General features: G+C 57.4%; 1 protein-coding gene across 3 annotated transcripts in view; it reads left to right on the top strand.

Moving 5' to 3' along the window:
• Positions 1-423: 423 nt before the first annotated feature.
• Positions 424-16,670, top strand: part of LOC115842696 (soluble calcium-activated nucleotidase 1) — a 33,807-nt gene continuing 17,560 nt past the window's right edge. Inside the window, exons 1-4 of one of the 3 annotated variants that reach the window (XM_030837886.2) lie at positions 424-529; positions 10,530-11,182; positions 12,962-13,165; positions 14,018-16,290. In XM_030837886.2, the coding sequence (XP_030693746.1) occupies positions 10,552-11,182; positions 12,962-13,165; positions 14,018-14,388 (1,206 nt within the window). In that variant the 5' untranslated portion in view covers positions 424-529; positions 10,530-10,551 and the 3' untranslated portion in view covers positions 14,389-16,290. Of the gene's footprint in view, positions 530-8,006; positions 8,226-10,529; positions 11,183-12,961; positions 13,166-14,017; positions 16,291-16,670 lie in introns of those variants that run through there. The other 2 variants (XM_060290556.1, XM_030837883.3) reach the window with 2 other exon arrangements.

Raw genomic sequence — 16,670 nt, 5'->3', positions numbered from 1 at the left:
CCCAGGACAGTACAGCCTGTAGATCTGATCTTTGCTTTGGAAACGGATCAACATTCCGATGTGGCCGATTAGAAGAGCCAAGGAGAGGGGCTCTCCGAGAATGAGGGTGGCAGAAAGGGGCCCACGCTTCTCTGCCTCCAGGAGAGGGGTCCTGTAATTTCAGCTCGAGGAATGATAACCCCTTCCTCATAGCCTTCATCCCACCCCCTTCCCATTTTGCCTTGGCCAACGTTCCGGAATAACGCGGCGGAGATAGCCTGCGGGTGGGCGCAGACTCCAGCGCCCCTCCCTCCGTTCTATCCCCTGGCCGGCGGCTCCTCCTCCCGGATCCGCTCGCTGAGCAGCAAAAACTACAACTCCCAGCAGCCGACTCGGCGACCGGCGCGCAGCCGCAGAGCAGAGGCTGCCGGGAGCGTGTTGCCCGGAGGCGGGGCGAGCACGCCGGGCGGAAGTCGGCCGCTCGCTAGGTCCCGGCACTTCCCGCAGCGAGGCCCCGCCGACCGCGGGCCCCGGAGCCAGCCCGCACCGGGTGAGTGACGGCCTGCCCGCGGCCGCCGGCGCCCGCCGCCTCCTCCGACCCCGCCGCGTCCCGACCCCGGCCCCGCAGGATCCCTCCCCATCTGACTGAGCGGGGCCCCTGCCCCCTGACTCGCTGACTGTGGTGGGACGCCTCCCTCTGACTCTTGAGAAACTGTCCTCTTCTCCCGACTGGTGGCGGACACCTCCTCTCTCTGACTTGTAAGACTCTTACTTCCTCTGACTTGCGGGACACCTCCCCCCCCTGACTTATGAGATACCTATCCCGTCTGACGGCGGCACTCCTACCCTTTCTGACTGCAGGACTCCTCCCTCTCAGACTTGCAAGACTCCCCCCCGCCCCAACCCCCGACTTGTGGACACCTCCCCGCTCTGACTAGGGTGGGACATCACCCCCTCTGACCCTGAAGGACGCATTTCCTTTCTGACGCTTAACTATCCTTGAGAACGACCCTCCCCTGCCTGCTGTGATTTCATTGCTGCTCCTCTGACCTACGCAGGGCCTCTCCTAACCAGTTAGGGAGCCCTCCCCTCTCTGACTGGCACTTTGTCATACCTGCAGCAGGCCAGCCTTCCCCACCCCAGCAGGCCTTCCTCTCCTTCCCTTCAGCACTTTTCTTCCTTTTGCACCCAAACTGTGCATCCTCCCGTCTCCCCTCCTCCCAGCCTCCCATCTGGCCTGGATGGGCACCATCCCTGGGACAGGCACCTCTTGCCCATCCTTGCCGCTTGGTGCCTCTCGCTTGCCCTCATGTCCCTAGGCTTGGCAGGCACCTGCACCTGCGCTCACCCTTCTGTCTGCCAGGCACATCTTTTCCCGGGCACCTGCGTGTCCCCCAGGAGACCAGTGTCCCTTAGCACTCTTGCTCCATTTTGCCTGCCTGTCTCGCGGTATGTGCTTGACATCTTTTCCCACCACGTTCTCAACAGATTGTAGGTTTGGGAGCGCGCATCTCCTGGTGTCGACTGAATCTTGCTGGCTCTTCAGTGTAAGGACCAAAACTTGACCAAAGCGTGGGGTCACAGGGGGTCCATGAGAAGGAAGCCAGTGCTGCAGTCCTTCAGGAGCCTGGGGCGGGGGGTGTCTCTGCAGCCTCTCCCTCCTCTCCCTTTGAGGAGCTTGATTGAGAAAGATCTTCCTGGATTAGGCTGTGGGCCCTCCTCCAGCCCCCAGCCCCACCCCACAGGCCTCTCAGTGGAACGGCCCAGCCTGAGCCTGTGGGCATGGTGGGGCACCTCCCAGAGCAACCAGCAGCCTCCCCGGGGGACCCCTCCCTGCCGGCCTCAATGAGCCCTCTATTCGGCCTGAGAGGCACACTGACTGGCCAGCCCCTCCCTCTGCACTTGGTAGGGGCTGCGTCCTGAGAGTGTCTTCGGGAGAGGACTCGGGGGAAGTGTAGACTTGTTCAGGAGCTGTCATGAGGCCACTGCAGTGGTCTGGGAACAGGATTCTCTGTCTTCTCACTCTTTCTCATCCAAATTTCTCATCTGCTCACAGAAGGCACTGTGACGTCACAGGGTGGTGGAGGAAATCCCGTGCGTGCGAGTATACTTTGTGCCACCATATGATCTGATTGATACCTTCTATTAGCTGAAAGTCTCCTATCTTCCCCCTAAAGATGTTCACCAAATGTAGGTCACACCTTTTTTTCATAGCCCACAGCAGTGTCATAGACTTTAAGCCGTTGATACTTGAGGGATTTTTTACATGCCGGTCTGACGGCACCCTGAGCATGTGCCAGGCATTCCCGAGCCACAGAGGCAGGGAGGAGGGACCGAGGGTGCAGGAGGAGCGGCTGTGTCCACCCCGCTCCCTGAATGTGGCCTTTGAGGTGAGCACTTGGAGGCTGCCGCAGACACACGCCCCTTTCATCTGAGTCGCGGGACTTCCCAGGCAGCAATGTGGCCATCCTCATGGCAGCTGTGGGGGGGGGGGTAGGTGGATCAATGCCCTAGTGTTTTCTCCTTCAAAAACAAGAGTATCTCAGCTCTGGGAATGTGGTCCAGAGTCCTGAAATAGCTCTGCACTATGATAAGGAAGTCATTTCTCTATTGTTCAGATGTTTGTGGAATGGTACCTAGGACACAGAAAAAAAAAAAAAGCCAGTGATTATTCTTTTCCCTCCAGTAACACTCCGGACTGTGGAGATTCCCGGAAAGATCTTATTAAATGCCAACATTAGGGGAATCTAAAACTTTCATATTGATCTTTAAGGACTTTTATGTTGATTTTCCTTTTTATTAGACCAAGGTGATCAATTAGGAAAAAATAATCCTGATAATAGAGAAATCTGTTTGGGAAGATGTTCGGTTTTCTCTTTTTCTACAGTTTTTTTTTTTTTTTTTTTTGAATCCTACGTGTTTCTCTGTAGTAAGTCCAGTCATTAAGTGGAACTCACAGCTCCAGGTTCTGAAGCAGAGCCCTACTTCCATTCGTGCTCAGCCGGCAGGATGGGTCGTGGGGAATGAGGCCGGAGTAGGGCTCCAGATGGCAGTGTGCAGACGAGGCCAGACCAGATGCAGCTACGGTTACTGGCGGTGTGAGAGTGAGGGTGAGGTTGGAGCCCACCCAGAAGGGCTCCAAGGGGTCCCAAGGGTTGAATGAGTCCCAGTGATGATGGCCACTGAGAAAAGTGGGGGAGAAGATGGGTTCTTGCAAGTGCACCTCCACTGTGGGAGCAAGCCCTGACTCAGGTCGATCGTGGGGTGATTGTGTCCCCATATTTGTGGGCTCTCTGGGAAGCAACCCCAATGATGTGTGGTTTTGTTTGGGACCTCACTTCCAACTGGGAAGATAACTTTTTGCTAAAAATCCTCCAAGTATAACATTAACGATACAACTGAAGCTCACGCAGCCCTACTGTGGTGGGATAACTGCAGAACTGTGGATGGACCTGACACTGTGCCGCCTGCCCCAGAGACAGAGCCATGTGTGAATGGCCCTGCCCCTTGGGAAAAGCTGGAGGTTCTTTCCCTGTCTCCCTCCTTGTGGTTGGCAGAATAATGCCCCCCCAAGGTGTCCACATCCTGACCCCCCAGAATCTACAAATATATCACGTGCCGAAGGGAGATTAAGGTAGCAGACAGAATTAAGCTTGTTAACCGGCAACCTTTAAATAGGGAAATCATCCTGGATTATTCAGGTGGTCCCAGTGTAATCACAGGGTCTTTAAAAGTGGACGAGGGAGACAGGAGAACTTCAGACGGAAATGATGGCAGGAAGGCTAGAGGGATGCAATATTGCCGGCTTTGAAGGTGGAGGAGGGGGCCGTGAAATGTGGACGGCCATGAGAAGCTGGAAAAGGCCAGGAAGCAGATTCTCCACCAGCCCCTCAGGAGGGGACACAGCCCTTGATTTTAGTGAGACCCACGTCAGACTTCTGTCCTGCAAGACTAAAAAGTTTGTGGTGTTTAAGCTGCTGAGTCTGCAGTGATTTGTCATAGCAGCAGCAGAAAACGAACTCACTCCTCTTGGGTAGCGACTTCAAAACAAGACAGAGGGCTGAAAACTAAGTTATCTCAAAGTGTATTTAACTGGATTCAGTAAGCAGTTGTGAATGCCTGTTTGCAGAGAAGGAGAGGAGTCAGGGGAGGTGCAGAGTTAGGTAGCACGCAGAGTCAGCCCTGACCTCAGGAGTCCCTAAAGGACATACTGGACTACTGGGACCTTTTCCTTCCTCCCTGGTTTCCTTCTGCTGCCCACCCTGTCCAAATTTGAAATGGACTTTTCAAATACAAAATAGTAAGCCTTGGCGAGTCCAGAACAGAAGAATGCCATGAATCAGGTCACATTCTCAAGGAGCTGAGACACATCACCCGCATCCTTTGAGATGCTGTCTCGCTGCGGCTTTGAAGCCCTTGGCCTCTGTCTTTGCAGCCCCAAAGAGTCAGTGATGTCGACGGGATTAGCTCTTGACTTTCTAACCAGGAAGTGCCCTTGGGCAGTGAGCAGAGCAGGAACTCTGAGGCCCGTCTGCTGTCTGGATGCCGCTCTCCGGGACCCTTCAGTTCAGAGACCGAGGCAGGGAAGGGAAGGCAGCTGCTCTGCAGGAGTGAGAGGCTGGGAGGAGAGTGGCCGCCACTCTGGGCGACAGGGAGCTGGGAGGGGCCTCCTGTAGCTTCCTGCCTCCCTAGATCCTGAAGGGGAGGAGTTTTGCCCTGGCAGCTGTCATTAAACCTGTTTGCCCTGCCACCTGTCACACCCATGTTCCTAAAGGAAGCTACAGAAAGAGGCCCTCAGCTGTGTCCAGAGTTGCCGCCCGCTTTTGTCTAAGCCCTGCTAAGTCCAGTGGCGAAAGGCGCAAGGATGGCCCGTGGAGGTAGGGGTGTCGGAGCCCGTCCTCATTCTTAACCGTAACCAGACCTCGGAGGGGCTCCTGCTTCTGGGTTGGGGAGGTGGCGTCACCCTGGACAGACATGCAGGAAGAGGTCGTACCACCTTCCTTGGGCCTGGGAACCCACTAGCAAGTGGACAGACCCCAATGCCACCCCTGGCTGTTTCAGGCCTGTTTTCTAAGGAAGTTTGACAGAAACCGGAAAAGCATGAGTGTCAGTGAGCCGTTCTTGATACCCACCCTAAAGAGGGGGGACCGGGAAGGAAATTAGGACTTGAGCCTCCTGGATGGTTGTTGCCCCTTGACAATCAGCGACTTCTTTCTGTGGATGTTGCAGTGGGGCTGGCGATGGAGAAGGAAGCCAGCAGGGGTGCCGTGCCCTGGGGTTTCTGAGCAGGAGAGGACTTGGCTGCAGGGCCCCTCAACAGGCGAGCCTGGCTGGTGAAAGAGCCTGTGACTTCTTACTGCAGCAACTCGGTTCCAGTTTCCCGGGTTATATAAAGTCAGCCCATCATGCTGCACGTGGTGGGACTGACAAACTTTTGTTACACTAAAGCAGACATTTAACCTGCGTAGTGTTTGGAGGTGCGTGGGCAGGGGGAGAAGCGTCAGCCCGGCCCTACTGGGGACAGCTTTGTCCATTTCACCTCTCACCTGCGCTGGCTCGTTTCTCTTGGTTCTCGTGGTTTGGTTTGGTTTGGTTTGGTTTTTTAATGAAAATGCAAGCTCTCGCTTGGCACCAGACCTCCAGCAACAAGACACTACAGGCAGCTCGCCATCAGTTTTAGGTGGTAAACCAGCAGACCGTGGCATGGCGTGAAAATGCATGTGATTGTAAACTTTCTTTTCTACAAAATAAAAGTAATTCCTTGGGATCCTAAAGGAGGGATGGAGACCAAGGTTGGGCTTTGATCCAGTGGTGAAGCTAAAGGGATTTTCTGGAAGGCAGCCTGAGTTCTCCTGTCACTGAGAGCAATTGAATGATTGTTTATTTAACAAAAGGTGATCGAACCCCAGGTGTCCTTAGGTCTTGGGAGCCAACCTGACTGAGCAGAGCCCCTTCGCTCCTGGGCTCAGAGTCAGGTGGGGAGGCTGTGGACCGGATCGCAGCCAGACAGATGGCAGAGCCCCTGCCCAGAGAGAGGCCTCACACAGAGGCGCGGCAGGCACATCAGGGGTGCGTTGGTTTCTAGGGCTGCCCTGACAGATCACCACAAACTTGCTGGCTGAAAAGAACACATGGTGACACATCTTCACTGGCCCTCGTAGTTCTGGAGGCCAGAAGTCCATCTGAATGTCATTTCACTGGGCTGAAATCATGGTGTGGGCAAGGCCACGCTCCCACTGAAGGCGCCAGGGGGCAATCCGTCCTCTCCTCTTTCCAGCTTCTGGGGGTCCCCCGCGTTTCTTGGCTGTGGGCCTCTTCTTAGTCATCGAGTCTCCCTCTGTCTCCCTTCCGTGACACGTCGCATTTGCGGCCCCACCTGGATAATCTCCCCATTGCAAGGCCCTTGACTTGCTCTCATCTGCAGAGTCTCTGTTGCCGTAGAAGGAGACAGTCACAGGTTCTGGGATTCGGCCTGGGTGCCTCTGGGACCAGTGTCAGCCCCCCCGCAGGAGGGACGCTTACTGGTGGGGGAAGGGCACTTCATAGACGCAGGGCAGGAGGGGGAAGGGACAGCGGAGGCATGACTCTCATGGGACAGCCAGGGACTTCTAGGTGGTTCCGTGTGGCCGGGTGGAGAAGGCATCCCAGGCAGGGCTTCAGCACACGGATCGTGGGATCGCAGACAACATGCTGTGTGTGGGGAGCGCACGCGAGGCGATGAGGCTTTCCCTGCAGGCTGCGGAGCTTGTCCTTTATCAGGAAGGCGTTGGGGGCTAGTAAAGCTTCACTTTTTAGGAAAATCTTTCTGTCAGTTGTGTGCAGGATAGATTGGAGAGGGTCTAGCCTGGGGATCTGTTCCTGGGGGGGAAAGAGCATGGGTATTCTCAGCTTTGCAGGCTGTCCAGGTCACTGACTCTGCAGCCATGCCTAGTGCTTGCAGGGATGGGCAGGCACCTAGCCAGCTTTGCCTGCAAAGCCGCACCCCCCCCAGCAGGTGGGCGAAGGTGCTAGTAAAGTGAGGAACAAAGCAGCCAGCCAGTGGCAGGCAGTCAGCGCCAAGGCCTACAGCATCTGAGCCAGTGGCCGTGGCGCTGGGAAGCCAGCACATCACAGACACAGTCCACACGTGGAGAGACGGAGGCCCAGAGAAGCCAGGGCACTTGTCTGAGGTCATGCGGCTGGTAAGTGGCAGAACTCAGGTTGGACCCGGACAGTCTGGGTCATCAGGAGGCCAAGGTGAGACAGGACCAGGGCAGAGGCCGTGGGGGTGGGAATCCAGAGCTGGGGTACAGACGGGTGAGGGGACCTGGCACCTGCCTGGATGTGAGGAAGTGAGTGATTTTGCCTGAGGATGGCCCCTGAGGGCTGGGAGTGCCCTCAGCCAGCAGTATGTTCCTGAGGGGAACCTGCTCCGGCCACAGGAAGCTCGGCAGCTGGGCTCCTAGCCTGGATTCCGGGGGAAGATTCAGGCTCGGAAGGTGTGGATTCAGGAGAAGAGGTGGGTGGCAGGGAAGGAGCCAGCCTTGGGGGCTGAGAAGAGACAGGCAGGAGGAGGACCACAGACAGGTCACAACTCACATCCCTGTGCCTGCTGGCAGGAGGTGCAACAAGACACCCTACGGGCTGATCTCGGGGCTGGGCCCCCAGAGCAGGCCTGTCGGTGGGTCATCTCCGGGGGCAGGGGGCAGACCCTGGCATGGACGGGAGAGTGAATGCTGTTCCAGGATGGTGGGGGGGGGGAACAGAGGTGTCACAGGGTGGGGGCGGGCTCTCCATTCATTCGTAGATTCATGGGTTCACCTTCATCCATTAACATACTGAGCGCTTTCAGTGTACCTGCGAGTGCAATCTGGAGATAGAGCGGTGACTTGGATGGGAGATTTGGACCAGTCCAGATGGTGGGAAGGAACCAGAAGAGGAGGCAGGGCTGCACTGAGCCTGAGCAGGAGGCGCTCCTCCCGGACCAGGGCTGGGTGGCCGGCGGGCTCCACTGGCTCCTGGACCGTGGCCTCAGATTCTCTGCTGGGTGCGAGTGGGCGGAAGATGGGACAGGATCACTGGTGACAGTGAGGATAGTGACTCAGGGACGGGGAGAGGGTTGACCGGGGGCGGTGAGGACGCCACATCGCAATGGCGACACATCTTCACTGGCAGACACTGTGTCCACTGCACCTGCGGCTCTGTGACCAGGAGGCAACTCGACCATCAGGGATTGATCCAGGGCCATGGGCTTGCGCGTAACTAAGGTGGGGCTCAGGGGCAAGACGCTGAGGGGCTGCTCAGGAAGTGGGTGTATTTTTCACTCCTTCAGCACTGGATGCTGTGGGGTAGAGGGTGGGCGGGCACAGGGTGGGCAGGGAAGTCCTTCTGAGGAGGTGAAAGCGAGACAGCCAGGAGCCGGGGCGGGAGGATGGCAAGCCCTGTCTGGGGGACGAGGGCCGGCTGGGCCGTCGGGACAGAAGGGGGGCTGGCGTGGCCAGTCGCTGGGGAGGGGTGAGGGCTGGCAGGGGTCGTGTAAGTAGCCAGGGTTTGCTCACGAAGCAGGGAATGACGTGGCCAGAGGGACTGGCTTGAATAGCAGGTGTCGCTGGCTGCGGGGCACCAGTGGCTGTCAGGGAGGGGAGTGGCAGCAGGGGCTGGAGGGCGGCCTGTGTGGTTGCAGTGAGAAGGGGCCGTGAGAGCAGATGGGAGCCGATGGGGAGGAGAGGGGTGGCCGGATCGCTAGGGCCTGCTGGCGGAGCAGGTGCTGCGAGGAGGGGAACCAGGGCTGTGCCTAGGCTTTTCGAGGTGGTGGTGGTTCATAACTTACTGTCAAAGTATGTTCAGGTGGAAAGTTCCACCTCCCAAGGTTTCGATGAAAGTTTTGACCAGGGCAACTGCAGTTATGGCCGTCCTCCATCACCACCTCTTCCTGTGGGGGGAGGATTTGTGGGCGAGTGCATGTTAGAAATCCAGGCAGAATTCTGACTAGGAGGTGAGATGCAGGCATTGAGAGCTCAGTGGTGACGCTGGGCTGGACGTGGACACAGGGCAGCTTTGGCCTGGCTGTGCTTTTGAAGCGTCGGTTTGGCGAGACCAGAGGAGGGGCTGGGACTCCGGTTTCTCCCGCGGAGTCCTCAGCGACCAGCTTGCAGCTGCATGGCAAGTTGGGGGGCTGCTTCCTGGGGGAGGAGGGAGCCCTCTCCCAGGAGGGGAGCTGGGAGCCAGTGCCCAGGGAAGGAGAGGAAGGCTCCGAGGCCGTTCTGCAGGGCCCCACGCGTCTTGCTTCCTCCTTAGAAGTCACTTTTCTGCACTTGACCCTGTGGCCGAAACCTAAGAATGTCCAAAAAGCAAGGGAAGGGGAAGGCCTGGTTTCCATGTGGACCCGTTGCTGTGATTTTCCATCCTAGGAGCGGGGCCGCATGCTCTGCATTTGGGGGGCAAAGGGTGGGGGGTGACACAGAGCCGCCAGATCCCCGTGAGACCCCACAGCCTTCCCAGCTGCTGCCTGGTGGAGGGAGGGGCATCTGCACGGAAAGTCACACGGTTGGTTGTTTTGGGGGCCAAGGCAGAAATGCTCCGTGGCCCGAGGGAAGTTTCTCAGGCTGAGACCTACTGAGTTACAGCTGGAGGCCGAGACTGAGAGCGGCCGAGGGCTGGCGTTCTGCTGATTCCGCCCCGGAGACAGCGCCGGCCTGGTGCCGCTGTGGCCTCGCTGAGCTGCGTGCTCTATGCCGGGGACAGGAGCTGCTGTTCCTGGCCGCTACAACCCGCTCTGGAGCTGTGCCTCGAGCTGTGCCCAGGGAATGGGCTGTGGCGAGCACGCTGTCCTTGGAGCCGACACGCTGGGCTCCAGTCGGTGAGGGCCCCTCAGACTCTGGTCCCTCAGCCATTTGCATTACAGAAAGACGCCAGGGGACGGACGTTGCCAAAACCAGAACTATTTTTGTTTGGATTGAATGTGTTTTATACTTATATTTGAATGTTACAGAAACGTAACCCAGGAGGAAGTAACAGCTCACTCACTCAGTGAGCATGCGTCTGCACTGTGCACTGTTCTAGGAGTTGGGGACACAGGTGAACAAACTGATAACTATAACATGATGTCAGGTGGTGACAGATGCCAGGGAAGGGGATGGAGAGTGCCGTCGTCGGGAGCAGAGCCGTCAGGGAGGGCTTCTCGGCTGAGGTGACCTTGGATTAAAATGCAGACCTGTACACTCTCTGTTACCCTGTCCTGCCTGACCCCCACCCCACTCCCCAGCACGTGCTGCCCCTCCCGCAAGATTGCAAAGCACGGAACCTTCTCTCACCGAGCTTTCTGTCTTGCCAGCTGGGATAGAGGAGATGGAATAACATTGCTTTGGAAAGACTTTTCTTCTTGCTGAATAAGAGTAAACACAGATGCTGCTAGAGCCGGGGTTTACTTAAGCCACGGAAGTAGTAATGGCACAGAGTCGCGGCAGTGCTCTTTACCCTGGTTGAGGCGGCCTCAGACCGTGTGCCCTCACAGAAGCGGGAAGCGCTGTGCCTGGCCCGTCGCTGACTTCTCCTCTCTCCCTGGGTTGCAGGTCCCGCCTGCCCTTCAGTCTGATGCCCGTCCAGCCCTCCGACCCCCTGGAATGGAATGAGTCTATGCACTCCCTCCGGATCAGCGTGGGGGGCCTTCCCGTGCTGGCGTCCATGACCAAGGCCGCAGACCCCCGCTTCCGCCCCCGCTGGAAGGTGATCCTGCCATCCTTCCTGGGTGCCGCCGTCCTCTGGCTGCTCTACGCCCACCGCCCTCCTCCTGGCCGGCCCCCCGTGCCCAATGCCCACAACTGGAGGCTCGGCCAGGCATCCGCTGACCGGTACAATGACACCTACCCCCTATCAGCCCCCCAGAGGACACCGGGCGGGACTCGGTACAGAATCGCTGTCATTGCCGACCTGGACACGGAGTCAAGGGCCCAGGAGGAAAACACCTGGGTCAGTTACCTGAAGAAGGGCTATCTGACCCTGTCAGACAGTGGGGACAGGGTGGCCGTGGAGTGGGACCAAGGCCGCGAGGTCCTGGAGTCCCACCTGGCGGAAAAGGGGCGGGGCATGGAGCTGTCGGATCTGATTGTCTTCAATGGGAAGCTCTACTCCGTGGATGACCGGACAGGTGTTGTCTACCAGATCGAAGGCTCCAAGGCCGTGCCCTGGGTGATCCTGTCCGACGGCGACGGAACCGTGGGGAAAGGTCAGTCGGGCCATCTGTCCCCTGGGCTCGTTGCAGTGCTAGAGGACAGGTCCTGGGTCAGCCTCAGCGGGCTTGGTTTGCACACGTGTGCAGTGAAGCAGTCACGGGTCCAGAGGGAGGGGACGTCAGGGAGATCTAGTCTCCTCCCTGCCTCTGACCTGCGGCCCCCAGAGCGTGAGCAGAAGCCTCCGAGACCTCGGACCAAATCTGTGTCCAGGAGCGCGAGCTTCTGCTGGGGGCCTGCGGGGGAGGCAGGGCCTCTCCAGGAGCGGGGCTGGGCTCCGCCGCCGCTGCTCTCACTGCCCCCAGGAACCACCCCTTTCTGCGTCCTGCACCCTCCACATGCCTCACCTTTAAAGCCGGGTTGTCAGATTTTCTCATTTTGAACGAAGACTTTATTAAAAAGCAAACGTCTCCTTTCTGAAAACCCAGCAGAAGGAAGGTCTGTGTGAGCAGCAGTGACCGCCCCCCACCCCTTGAGTGGAATCTGGACCTCTGGCATCGGCTGTGCCCCACTGCTCTGCTGTTTGCCAGCAGGTGGATAGGAGAGCTGCGAGAGGGAGCCTGAGTGCCCAGAGCCTTCGGACAGGGCGGCAGGAGAGTTGGCACCAACTTCTGCGCGTGCCTGTGCCCTCGGGTGGGTCCGCACCTTCTAGAAAGCCAAACTCCACCGCAGGCGCCTGAGGTCAAAGGAGGAATCGCATTAACTCCCTGGGCCGCTGCCAGGCCCTACCCCGCCCCTCTTCCTCCCCCTCTCCTGGTGATAAAAATCTCTCCCAAGTGTGCTCAAGCCTGGGCAGGTTGGCAGGACTATCTCAGCCACGTTTTATTGAAAGCATTGGCTGTCCGCTTCCTGCCTCAGGCTGTCAGGGCGTGTAGGGCACCATCCAGTAGTTCTGTTTGCCCCTTGGATAAAGGGAGCTCAGGGTTGCCCTGTGGTCCGTCATCCAGAGCCACCTGCAGAGAAGCATCTTGCAGGGAGGGTTGCAGCCCCAGCTCCTCGGGCTGGCAGGAAATTTGCAGAACATTTGCGAAGCAAGCACAATTCGGAGCACGGTGTAGGAACAGGTGAGAACACGCTAGAAGAACAAAGCACCCACACAGCCTTCAAAACTAAGCTCGTAGTAAGTAAATCCGTCTAAGAAAACAAATGCTGTTTGGCGTGGCTACCGTGAGCCCCCGCGCCAAGCCCCGCTTAGCTCTGGCCGCCTGCACATAGTTGACTCAGGGATGTGTCAGGTGTGGCCTCAAGGACCGCAGGCGCGTTCTGTGCGACTGACACTTCCCTACACTTTCCTAGGATTGGGCGTAGTCTGAGTCGGGGCTGACGGCTCGAGAAACAGGGAGCTTGGGGTCCGCGGAGATTTGTGAGTGGAGGGTGGGCCTTTCTGGCTGTGCAGGGCGCAGCAGGGTTCACGTGGGTTGTGAGGTGGGTGGTCCCAGCAGGGTTTCTGGGGTGAGTTTGGGAGGAAGATGTGGGGGCTCCGGAGGGCCGGGAGAGAGAAGGGAGAGGCAGCAGGCAGAGGTGGTGCCCATCTGCGCCTCGTGAATGCCGTGGGGTCAGCGCTAAGGAGAGGATCCCAACCGCCTACCCTCTGGGGTGGAGCTCCCAGCAGGCTGGCCTGGCCTCTGCTCTCTTGTCGCCGCCCCGAGGGACCTCTGACACCCAAGGCTGCAGACCCAGAGGGCTCTCTGCTCTTGCCTGACCAGACACACGGAGCCAGGCCAGCAGAGGGCTGGCCGTCACCTCAGGCCCGCCCCCTGTCTCCCTGTCCCCAGGCTTCAAAGCCGAGTGGCTGGCTGTGAAGGACGAGCATCTGTATGTGGGCGGCCTGGGCAAGGAATGGACCACCGCCACGGGGGAGGTGCTGAACGAGAACCCGGAGTGGGTGAAGGTGGTGGGCTGCAGGGGCAGCGTGGACCACGAGAACTGGGTGTCCAGCTACAACGCCCTGCGGGCTGCTGCTGGGATCCGGCCGCCAGGTGAGAGCCAGGCCCGCGAGCGGCCGCTGCGCAGACGGGTGGCTGCGAGCATGCGGCCTCCACGTGTTGCTTGCCGAGCATGGGCTTCGCTTCTTCCTTGTTTGACGATTCAGCTGTCTCTGACGGTTGCTCCCACCAGGCCACTGGGTTCAGGGGCCAATGAGACATTTTTTCTCTCACCCCGACTCACCCAGACAGACGGCCCGGCAGGCTCAGACAGCAGCCCCGTCTACAGCGTCCTCCCGGTCGCCACCCTGGGGTCAGGCCTCGCATCTGACGTGGTGGGAGCAGGTGCACAGAGCTTTGCTTCTTTGCCCTCGTTTCCAAGAGTCATGGTTTGTAGTGGGGATGGTGGTGCTTAGAGCGGCCTGGTCACCTCTAGGCCTGGGGCATGTGACTGAGGACATGGCTTCACGCCCAGATAGGCTCATTTCCCATACTTTTCTGCTTCGAGGCAGCCTCTCCCCACCTGCCCTGATCCATCTTCACAGATCGGACCTGCGTGTTCCTCGTGCCTCTTCCCCTGGCGCTCTCCTTTGCGCCACTTGAGTAGCACCAAGGAGGCGAAATACAGACAGACCTTGCAGCCATGGCTACTCGGCAGCGCTGGGGAAGCCGGCGAGGAAGGGTGGCCAGAGAGTGGCGCAGCAGAGACTCAGCGCGGCCCCGCGGGCTCTGTGCTGCTGTCCCGGGCTCAGTCACTCTGGACAGGTGGGAGCAAAGGCACATGGAAACCTAAAGAAAAGATGACGGTGACGCTGCCGGTGCCGGGCCGCTCGAAGGTCTGCGTGCAGGGGCGAGGCCGCCCTGGCTCTGGGGAGGGTGGGCGGTGACCGGTCTGTGTGTCCCCAGGCTACCTCATCCACGAGTCTGCCTGCTGGAGCGACACACTGCAGCGCTGGTTCTTCCTGCCGCGCCGCGCCAGCCATGAGCGCTACAGTGAGGAGGATGACGAGCGCAGGGGCACCAACCTGCTGCTGAGTGCTGCGCAGGACTTCGGCGACATCTCCGTCAGCCACGTGGGGGAGGTGGTCCCCACGCACGGCTTCTCCTCCTTCAAGTTCATCCCCAACACCGATGACCAGATCATCGTGGCCCTCAAGTCCGAGGAGGACAGCGGCCAGATCGCCACCTATATCATGGCCTTCACGCTCGACGGACGCTTCCTCCTGCCCGAGACCAAGATCGGGAGTGTGAAGTATGAGGGCATAGAGTTCATTTAAACTGGGAAAAATCAAGACGATGAACAAGGCTGGGGGGTGGACAGTTTTAAGCTACGTCAGGACTCAAATTTTATAAAACCCCGAGGACTGCACTTTTATGTGATGTTTAGTTTTGCTTTTTTATTTTTTTCCTCGGAACTCTGAGGTGTATACCTGGTTTAGAGATTTCCAGAATTGGGAGCTCAGTCCCAGCCTGAGGTGTGGCTTCTCAGAGGGGAAGGGGCGGGGGTCTTGGGGCTGCAGGCCGGACATTTCCCTGCACTGCCATCTGGTGGTGTAATCTAGTCATTGCAGGCATCTTAATTTGGGGCGCATCCTCTGATTCAGCCCTTTCTTCCATCCGACCTACCTTTCTTTTCTCTCCATTTCTTCTTTTGTTCAATAAATATTTCTTGAGCTCCTACTGTGTGTCAAGCACTGTGCCCCTTCTGCGAACACAGCAGTGAGTCTGAAGCAGGCCTGCCAGTTAGGTGCTCCTGGGCTGCCCCCTTCTCTTCCTTCCTCGTGAGCCCCGGGCATTAAATCCACCCCTCCAGACCCCTGGAAAAGAACCTGTTTACGCTACAGGACATCACAGGGCCGTGAGAGCGAGGGCAGGCCTCCGGGAACGCCGCAGGTGCCCAAAGTGCTGCAAGAGGGGACGCAGGCCCACCATCTACGCCCCCATCAAACTTCTCCATTCAAGTGACCGACCCCGTTTTCTGCCTTCAGGAAAATTCTGCGGCTGTGTAGCACTTTGAAGTTTTATTATTAACTTATATTAATTAAAAGTAATTTCCTTTCTTATAAAATGGAATTGGCAAATCTTATCAGAACAAAGTCTTGTAGTTAATAAATTCAATCCCAGCAGTGAAGGAAATGGTAATTAAGCAGTTACAGTTGGTCAGGCAAGTTTTCAACCCTTTCTAAGTCCTTGGTCAAAGGATACAAAGATAAGGATAAGGATACATTGCTGTTTTCTAGCAATTATCAGAAATTGCCTTTCCTTGGAAGACTTGCATGAATGACTTGAATTTGTACTTCCTGAGTCAAGTGGGGCCCTGGGTTCTGGCGAGCGTACACCCTGCCCCAGGCACTGGGGCTCCCTTACCCTGGAGGCTGTGGACGAGGCCTGCCTGGCCCTGTGGTTTCTGTCCTAGCCTTTTATGTCTCCTCAGCCTCTTCTTCCTGGAAACTCTTCACAGAAACCTTGGTGTGTCTCAGTACCTGTGGCCTCTTCTCCACGCTCCAGGGTAAAGGCGGAGAGTTTGGGACAGAGGTCAGCCAGGACCAGAGCCTAGAAGGGCCGTTGCCATCAGCCCATGGCGCCCCCTCGCCCAGAAGCTACCTCACCCCTCAGGAGGATGTAGGGTTCGTGATGGCTGGGAAGGGCTGTGTTGTAGGCCCTGGCTGCTACTGTGTGGACCCCCTGTCTCGCAGACTTTTCCCGCTTTGAAACTTTAATACAGATGCTAGGAGGGAACCCAGGAAGGATCCCTCATTCTTGTGCTGGTTGTCTGTTTCTTCCACTGTAAAACAAACAGCAAAAGAACAGAAAACAAACCTTTGAACGTGACATGTTTCTCTGGAACTCAGCTCCCATTGGACACAGTCTGAAGGCCCAAGTCTTTTCTGACTTTGCCCAGCTGGGCTCCCTGACACGCCTCCTTGATAAACATCCATGAATGACATCAGGGCTGTGTGATATTAAAAATACAAAGATGGAATTAGGAAGATTGGAGGACTGGGGACAGTCACTGAGTTGAGATCCAAGACTCAGGTGCCCAGAAGCACCATTTTCACACAGTGATTTTCAAATATTTTAAAGCTAGCCTTTCCCCCCTGTATTCGCTGCTGTAAGCATAATGATTGTGTTCCTTCCTACTGGAGCCATTGTTTTGGAAACAATAAAGTGTATTCTCTTTGTCTCCTGGTCTGTGTTGTCTTTTGGCGCTGCCCCAGCGGATATGAGAGCTGATTCACACAGGGGCTCAGTGAAGGGTGCGCTCCCTGTGGGGGTGAAGAGGGGGTCCTGGCAAGGAACAAGCCAGAAGCCTTCTTGACACAGGATGGCTGATGTGCTGTGGGAGTTCACAGGATAGGGACCCATGGACCTTTGCAGTCGAAGAGACTTTTTGGAAACTGAATCATCCAGTCCAACTTTTCCCCAAGTCTGAAGATGCTCTTTTGGTCAGAGTGGTTAAGAATATAGGCTCTGGGACTTCCCCGGTGGTCCAGGGCTTAAGAATTTATGCTCCCAATGCAGGGGGCCCAGGTTCGATCCCTGGTCAGGGAACTAGATC

Source organism: Globicephala melas, chromosome 20, assembly GCF_963455315.2.
Source record: "Globicephala melas chromosome 20, mGloMel1.2, whole genome shotgun sequence".
NCBI classification, from domain to species: Eukaryota; Metazoa; Chordata; class Mammalia; order Artiodactyla; family Delphinidae; genus Globicephala; species Globicephala melas.
This window is presented reverse-complemented; position numbering and strand designations above follow the sequence as displayed.